This window comes from Medicago truncatula, chromosome 6, assembly GCF_003473485.1.
Source record: "Medicago truncatula cultivar Jemalong A17 chromosome 6, MtrunA17r5.0-ANR, whole genome shotgun sequence".
Classification (NCBI taxonomy): Eukaryota; Viridiplantae; Streptophyta; class Magnoliopsida; order Fabales; family Fabaceae; genus Medicago; species Medicago truncatula.
This window is the reverse complement of record NC_053047.1, coordinates 11,813,048-11,822,060: the sequence shown is the minus strand read 5'-3', so window position 1 is coordinate 11,822,060 and position 9,013 is coordinate 11,813,048. Positions and strand designations below refer to the sequence as shown.

The 9,013-nt window shown below is 33.6% G+C and overlaps 1 protein-coding gene across 1 annotated transcript; it reads left to right on the top strand.

Moving 5' to 3' along the window:
- Positions 1–4,429: 4,429 nt before the first annotated feature.
- On the top strand, positions 4,430–8,548 carry LOC25495997 (heat shock 70 kDa protein 18). The gene is made up of 2 exons (XM_013596263.3): positions 4,430–4,723; positions 6,746–8,548. Exons 1-2 carry the CDS (start codon positions 4,510–4,512, stop codon positions 8,485–8,487), a joined length of 1,956 nt encoding a protein of 651 aa, XP_013451717.1. The 5' UTR covers positions 4,430–4,509; the 3' UTR covers positions 8,488–8,548.
- Positions 8,549–9,013: the final 465 nt, after the last annotated feature.

The window sequence follows — 9,013 nt, the reverse complement described above, 5'->3', positions numbered from 1 at the left end:
GGTCGGGCCTATACCCAGTTGGCAATTTCTCAGGCATACGAGGAGGCGGTCTGGTCTGGACAAGTTTCCTCCTAAGCAAATCGGGAAACAACACTGCATATTTCATGGGGATCGAATCAAATTGTGGTTGTCCCGAAGCTCGTTGTCGAGGTTGTTGTTGATATTGCTGAAATTGGGATTGATAGCCCGGATCTTGAACAACATTGGTGATGGACCTAAGAGTGGCAATAGAGTGAGAAGACATATGTTGTTGTTGAAGTAACACTTTTATATCAGGGTCATCGAAGGACCAGACATTATTTTCAATCAACTTCTGAACTTCTTCCTTCAAAGGATAGCACTGCTCAGTGTCATGACCTGGCGCCCCTTGATGGAATACACAGTTGAGGTCAGGGCGATACCAAGGTGGCAGCGGATTCGGCATCTGAGGAGGTGGCAGGGTTTGAACAAGGTTCTTCTTAAGCAAAATGGGAAGCAAATCCGCATATTTCACCGGAATTGGGTCACACTGAGATGCTTTTCGGACCTGATTTTGAGGAATAAGCGACTGAGAACCCTGTTGTCGAGGCCGTTTCATGCATGTTGGCTGACATAGTAGCTGAGGCCTTTGCTGAACAAGCGGTGGATCCTTTGTAGCCATCAATGAAGATACTAGGCTAGTTAACTTCTCTACCTCAGCCCGAAGTGTTGTTACCTCTCCACGAAGCTCGTGGACCTCTTGCTCAAGTCGATCCATTTTTCCTGTTTGCACGAGTGTCTGCATATGCGAGCCGAACTTGGATGAAGACATTGAACGACTTTACTGATGGATTGACCTTTTGCTGGTAGAAACAAAATATGAGATACAGACTAGAAATATGAATGCAAAGATGATGAATGATATATTTATGCAAAAATGTAAAATTTTTTTTTTTTTTTGAAGGACTTATCAAAGTTAATTTTTAAACATGGTAGAGAAACATGGTTTCATTTGAAAATTGTGAAGATATTGCAAAAGGTTCTTTTTTCAAAAGGTAAAATCGAAACCAAGGAAAAAGTTCTTAACAAAAGCTAAAGCTTAGTTAAGATTTTTTGAAGTTGTATCTCTTGGTGTTCATTCTTACAAGGTCCATATCCATAATGTTTGCAAAAAACTTGTCTAAGTCCTTCAATTTTTGATGGAAAAATATATTTATGAATAAATGCATGTATGCATGGTTATAATAAAGTACATTGAATACATGAGGATGTTTAAGTTCCACAATGTTGGAGTCAAGGGTAACAACATCATTTGGTAAGGACTATGGTTTCAAATTGTACCTGTATCACGGGTTCTACCAAGTTCCCAAATTACAACTTCCCTTATGAACATATCGGTGTATAGGACCGCTCCTAGTCCAATAACATCCATAAGTAAGTCTAGTTTGAGTGTAGTATCGCGTGTCGACCAAAGTCAAGACTGCTCTTGGTTTAGCCACCGCACTACGTCCTAAAAAAGGCCAAGATGTGTTAAGGGTGATCTAAAGGTCCTCAACGTTTAGCGGACTTCAAAAATAATAACGCCAATCACGACTGCTCATGACGACATATTATTACTTTTGAAAGACCTACGTTGAGTGGAGTTACATCATGTGTACACATATCGCAGGACCGCTCCTGGTATGGCACTATGATCGTACTCCGTCCTATCTTATGTTTCACTCAAGCCCGGGTGTAGGACTTATCTCACCACTCATGTAACAAGGTATGTAAGCAAAATATTTACAAAGCATAAGCAAATAGTACAGCACAAAATAAATAAAGTAAGGTGGGTTTAACCCGCGTAGAATTTAAGTCCCCAGTGAAGTCGCCATTTCTGTGCTCGTGATTTTCGGATATCAAACCATTAATTGATATGAATCGTTAATCTTTGAACTCTCGATTTTTATTCGTGGGAAGGGAAAAAATGAGTAAAAACCCTCATCGAGACTTTGGATTCGGGGGTTGGTTATGCAAAGGGAAGGTGCTAGCACCCTAAGCATCTACGGTATTCCGTAGGAACCTCTTACCTAATTTACCTTGTGCTAAATTGATTTGCTTACTTGAAAATTATTACCTAAAAATCTAAGTGAAAGAATGGAGGGAGAAGAAGTATGTTTTTGGTTATTTTTATTTGATTTGGAAGGATAAAAAATCCTATGCCTACATACCCTTAAAGAAAAGGGATCAAAACCAATGTAGTTCACCTCAAAAATTTCTTTGGTGGGTTAGGTTGATTTTAAGATTTTTGAAAATGGGTTTTAAGAAAAGAAAGAGGCCTCAAGGCATGAGAGAAAAAATAAGGTGAGGTTGTTCACGTTTTAATTACAAGAAAATCAAGTCTAATATGAATATTAATTCAATTAAGCATTTGATTAAGAAAATAAAAAGGAAAGACACTTGGGTTACAAACCAAGGTTTATTAAGAAAATATTTTTGGAGTTTTGCAGATTATTTGCATGTTTTTGTTGTTTTTTGGAATATTAAATGAAAATTAAACTAACGGAGCAATAAAAAATATAAGCACGTGGATTTTTGTAGTGACGTTGGATCACCACAAAATCCCTAATCTAATTTTTTGCATTTTTGGATATATCTAAGGCGGTAAAGAAATAAAAGGACACACACACCCACACACTTTTCTCATTTATATTTACATTGGACCTAAATACATTCTAATTGCTGGAAAATAAATAACAATAATTAAAATGCTAAATAAAATAAAATAAAAATGCAAAAATGCTAAAAAGAAATAAAATGCAAGAAAATAAAAGAAATGGACAACCGAAGGGACAAAAATTACCGAAGGGACAAAATTCCGAAGGGACTTATTCCGAAGGGACAGAAAAAGGAGGGAGAAGAAAAGAATAGCTCGTCAACACAAGCTAAAGAGGGAGAAGAGAGAAAAGTTCTTTGACAACTCAAGAGAACTTTTGGTGTGTGAAATTGTGTGGAATGAGGGCTCTATTTATAGGTGAGGAGGTTGATGAAAAAAGGAAAAATGGTTTAATGGAAATGATGGACAATTATGGTGAATTTTGAAAAAGGAATGTTAAAGTTGACACTTGACTTGAAAATTTTTTTAGATCTTGTACATTTTATTTTGGACCTATTGACACTTTGTTTTTTTTTTACACTAATTAATTAAAAAGAAATAAAATAAATCTAATACGAAATAAAATAAAACAAATTAAACTAAATCATGTAAAGAAAAATAAAATTAAAAGATGGAAAATAAAAAATTATTAAATATAAAAAAAAGTAACTAATCTTAAAATTAAAATTAATAAAAGAAAATAAAAAGAGAAAAGAGGGTCCGACTCGGAATAAAAAATGAGGTACTTCAAAGTAACCTCTTTGCCAAAATTTCGTCTGAAACGGCGAAAATTCTCAACTTTAAAAATACGAATAAAATGGGTAAGAATAGAGGAAAGTGGTCAAAATTTGGGGTATGACAAGGTCGATGAGTAATTGGTTAAAATGCACGTTTGATGTGGTTTTCGATGATTAAAAGTTGTTTTCCACCACAATGGAAAGGAAAGAATGCGAAAAAAGGTAAAAATTAAATTGTTAGTTCAACCGGCAAAAAGTGACCAAATTATTATATCAGACGTAATAACTGGGGTTTGAACCAATGACGGTTCTAAGGCCAAGTCCCTTGAATTTTTTATATAAATTCTTATAAATTTGGTAATTTCTTTAGATTTTTTATTATTTGCTTGCAATTTCTTATGTAAATCTCTATAAATGTGTTGCAATTTTTTTCCCCAGGCTTTATAATAATTCTGGCTCCACCACTGATTCGAACCCCAAAATTTATATTTTATGTGTTCGAGTTTATGATGGCTTTGCCATTTTATCTATCCACAAAAATTATTAAACTTTTGTCATTCACTTAAATGTTGAGAGAATGTTAAAATTTATTTTGAAATAAGTGTTTTATCCGTGTTTTAAACTGTACGTTTGATTTGCTAAAAAATGAAAGACGGGACAGAACAACTCCAGTTGTCCAGTGTTTGATTTGTAAAACTGTTTCAAGTACAGGACAAACTGGAGGCATGGGACAGGACAAAAACTCATATTTTTGTCCCTCACCAAACCACAACACAACTTTTTGTCTCACGTACAAGTTGTCTAAAATACCAAAATAGCATTTTATCCCTCAAAAATCGAATAAAACAAAAAATTACTCAAGGCCATAAAACAGCACAACTTTTAGTGTTGTACTGTTCTATCTTGTACTGTTCTATCCAGTACTTGCTGTTTTGCAAACCAAACACACAAGAATTTTTTATTTTTTTTTACTAGAATTATCTAAGTTGACCGGAAGTTAAGAAATTTTACAAGTCAAGCAGCCAAACACGTACTACTTTGTGATAGTAAGACTAATATTATTATATATATGCACAAATCTTTACATTTAACAAAACAACTCAAACAACAATTTATTCTCATCGTTCTATATTTCCTACTCAAAACTTTTGTTAGGTGTGAGTGATTGCAAAGAAAGAAATGTCAGGAATAGGTAAGAAAGTTGCAATAGGAATCGACCTAGGAACAACCTATTCTTGTGTTGCAGTGTGTAAGAAAGGAGAGGTAGAGATAATAGTGAACGACCAAGGGAACAGAACAACACCTTCTTGTGTTGCATTCAAAAACTCTGAAAGAATGATTGGTGATGCTGCTTTCAATACGGCTGCTTCAAACCCAACAAACACTATTTTCGGTAAAAGCTTCTAAACTCTTTTATAATTTTTTTTTGGTATTTCTAATTACATTAATAATTTCTTTATCAACATACTTCTATTTATTTTACATCTTTTTCTTCAATTAACAAGCTATCTTGGAAACATAAACAAATTATGTCTGTTAAAGATAAAATTGTATAAACAATAATAGTTATATACAAATTTAATACGAAAGAGAATTGTCTCCGATGACTTTTTTCTCATGTATGATCCTGACCCTCAATTAAATAGCGAGATAACATGTTTTAATATTAAATAAGGAGAGATAGTGTAATTAATGGTGAGATTTAATGACAGTAGAAAACTCGAGAGTTTCTCACATGAGAGGATCCTCTCCCATTTAATACTACTGTCAATATTCTTAATTCATGTTATTTTGGCCAAATGGTCCAATATTTATGGATGGAGGTAATACATTCCAAATGATTTTAGATGTACTCTCTAAAATAATTAATGTGTGGGAACATAAGTGTTATATCTATTGATATATTAAAAAAAAAGGTAGAAAATTGATATATTAAAACGAATAAAATTTAATTAATATTGAAATTTATAGAAATTTTAATTATTATGATACAGAAATATTAATTATTAAGAATAGTGCAATTAATTTTAGGTTTAATTGTACTTTTGGACCCCTATCTTTTCAAAAGTTGCGGTTATGAACCCTTGACTAATTTAAATACAAAACAGCCCCCTATGTTTTGATTCTTTAGCAGTTTTGGACCCCAAGGCAAAAAAAAATTGACACGTGGCACCTCACTTAGGGTGCCACGTCAGCGTTGATCGAGTCAACAATGGACTGGGGGTCCAAAACTGCCAAAGAATCAAAACATAGGGGGCTATTTTGTATTTAAATTAGTTAGGGATCTATAACCGCAACTTTTGAAAAGATAGGGGTCCAAAAATGCAATTAAGCCTTAATTTTATCTTATAGAGGTAAAGTATCATATTTTGTCTCGATAAATGTTATAAATTTTATAATTTTATGTCTTTCCTTATGGTTTTATGATACATAATGTCCGAAATTATTATTTTTTAATGGGTGATAGTTTTATTTGATACTTTTTTTATTAACAAAATGAGAAATTAAATATTTCTTTTAATTTCAATAATCTATCTGATATGAAAATTAGAAGTGAAAGTATTTAAAGTTTTGGTTCTTTCTTTTTTTAAAGCAATAACTCATGATAAATAACCATTATTATTTTATATTAATAGATCTTTAAAAGCTTAAAAAAATTATTAGTAAATTTGTTCATGAGCATGCTCCATTACTTTTTACTAATTTCTAAGAAAACACATGCATGATTATTTTGTAAGAGAATTATGCAACTGTGGCTTATATATATGATTTTTATAAGAGTATTTTAACTCAAAGCTTATTCAAAGATATGATAGATTAGCCATTTTATTTTGGCTTAATTACACTTTTGGTCCTCGTGTTTTGGCTTACTCACGAAACTGGTCCTGCCCTTTTAAAACAGAACAAAACGGTTCTTCAATTATCATTTTTGTTGCATTTTTCGTCCTACCCCCCATTTTATTCTCCAAAAACGAAGAGAAATGACAGTTTTAGACCTACCCCCTATGCTCAACCATGAAATAAACAAGGAATAAAGCATGTGAGTACAAAGAATCCACTTTATTCAACACACTAACAAAAAAAAAACCCTAATTTCTAAGATATGTTTCAAATTAGGGTTTTTTTGGTTAGTGTGCTGAATAGAATAGATTCTTTGTGCCCACATGTTTTATTCCTTGTTGATTTCATGGTTGAGCATAGGGGTAGGCCTAAAACTGTCATTTCTCTGCGTTTTTGGAGTTTGAAAATAGGAGGTAGGACGAAAAATGAAACAAAAATGACAATTGAAGGACCATTTTGTTCTGTTTTAAAAGGGTAGGATCAGTTTCATGAGTAGACCAAAACACGCGGACTAAACGTGTAATTAAGCCTTTTATTTTTATAGTGTACATAACTAATCTCTTTTGTTTTGTAGATGCAAAGAGGCTAATTGGTCGGAAATTTAGTGATCCCATAGTACAAAGTGATGTGAAGTTGTGGCCATTCAAAGTAATTGGTGACCTGAATGACAAACCCATGATTGTTGTTAACTATAATGACGAGGAAAAGCATTTTACTGCTGAAGAAATCTCATCCATGGTATTGGCGAAAATGCGCGAGATAGCAGAAGCCTTCCTTGGATTAACAGTGGAGGATGTTGTTATAACTGTGCCTGCATACTTTAATGACTCACAGCGCCAGTCTACTCGAGATGCGGGTGCTATTGCTGGCCTAAACGTTATGCGAATAATAAATGAGCCTACTGCAGCTGCAATTGCATATGGCTTTAACACGAAACCATTTAATCATGGATGTAGAAATGTTTTCATATTTGACTTAGGTGGTGGTACTTTGGACGTGTCTGTTCTCACTTTTGAGAATGGTGATATCAATGTTAAGGCCATTGGAGGAGACACTCACCTCGGGGGACAAGACTTTGATAATGCAATGGTGAACCATTTTGTGAAAGAGTTCTTGAGGAAGCATAAAAATGACATTAGTGGAGATCCAAGAGCCATTAGGAGGCTGAAGACTGCTTGCGAGAGAGTAAAAAGGATACTTTCTGTCAATAGTGAGACTACCATTGAGATAGAATGTTTAAACCAAGGTACAGATTTCTCCTCGTTGATTAGTCGTGCAAAGTTCGATGATCTCAACAAGAGTCTTTTTTACCAGTGCATGGAAATTGTAGAAAAGTGTATAGCAGATAGTGGGATAAACAAGAGTAACATTCATGATGTTGTGCTTGTTGGCGGGTCTACCAGGATTGTAAAAGTGCAAGACCTTTTGGTTGATTTCTTTGAAATTAATGAGCATAGCAGGACGAAGTTATGCAAAAGCATCAATGCAGATGAGGCGGTTGCATATGGCGCTGCTATCCATGCTTTTATATTGAGTGGTGAGCTTTGTGAAAAGTTTCAAGATTTGACATTGAGGGAAGTTAATCCATTGTCCATTGGAATTAAAACACAATGGGGAATCATGAAAACAATATTTCCCAGGAATACCATGATTCCTACCAACAAGGAAGAAGTATTCACCACAACTATACCTAACCAAAAATTTGTTGCAATTAGTATTTATGAGGGTGAGAGGAAAACAACTAAGGACAACAACTTGCTAGGAACTTTTAGGTTTGAAATTCCTCCATGTCCAGTAGATGTTCCTCAATTGGTGGTCAACTTCCAAATTGACAATGATGGCATCTTACAGTTGTCTGTTTCAGAAAAAGACTTGGGAATTGATAAAAGGTTTAAAATAGTAAATAACAAGGGAAGACTGTCAAAAGAGGAAATTGAGAGGATGATCAATGAAGCTGAGAAGTACAAAGATGAAGACATTAGGCATAGGAAAAAGGTTGAAGCGAGAAATGCACTAGAGAAGTACGCATACAATATGAGGGATTTCATAAATGATCCCGATATTATCTCGAAGCTTTCATTAAAAGAAAAGGAAAACATCAATAATGCAACTGATTTGGTCTTTAAGTGGCTTGACGTTAATGTGGTTGCAGAACAACAAGATTTTGAATGTTATAGGAGCATTCTTTCAAGTGTGTTTGATCCAATTGTTATAAAGATGATAAAGGATGAGGGACATGGTGTGCAAGCAGTGGCGTTGCCAGGACGCAGAGGGTTCAAAGTAACACCTATAACAGACACAATGCTAAATTCTTAAAAAAAAAAAAAAAAATGCTAAATGTTTACGGCCAAATTCTAAGGTCGATTCGTAGATTTTATGTCCTTATTAATCAATAAAATTGTGTTCTTTTTAACTATTCCAATGTTTTTTTTCTTGTACTTTTTGTTGCAAAATATTCATTCATAATCAAAATTCTCTAAAAATATTTGTCAATATAATTAATCAAAGCAATTTAAAAAATATTTCTATATAACACTAATTACAAGTAAAAATAATAATTTTGATGTCTTTAAGAAAATGGTGTCTTAAGTTGCTGCTCACTCAATCATACTTAGGGCGACCCTGCGACAATCATATAATATACTAGATGCGGACTACTCACATGTGCTTCATCCTTGCATGTGAATTTAGTCGTGAATATATTGATTCTTCATTTTTAAAGGTATTGATTCTTTTGTTGTTAAAGACAAACTCTAATAACATTAAAAATGTTCACATCTAGTTGATAAATTAAATGATCGCTTTCTTTTGTCAAACTCTTCAACTTTGATTATTAATGAAA

What these genes read in the sequence shown, in the direction of transcription:
- LOC25495997 (XM_013596263.3), top strand. Translation starts at nt 4,510, where the DNA reads ATGTCAGGAATAGGTAAGAAAGTTGCAATAGGAATCGACCTAGGAACA. An exon ending in CCCAACAAACACTATTTTCG is followed by an intron (nt 4,724 to 6,745) that starts GTAAAAGCTTCT and finishes TTTGTTTTGTAG; the next exon opens with ATGCAAAGAGGCTAATTGGT.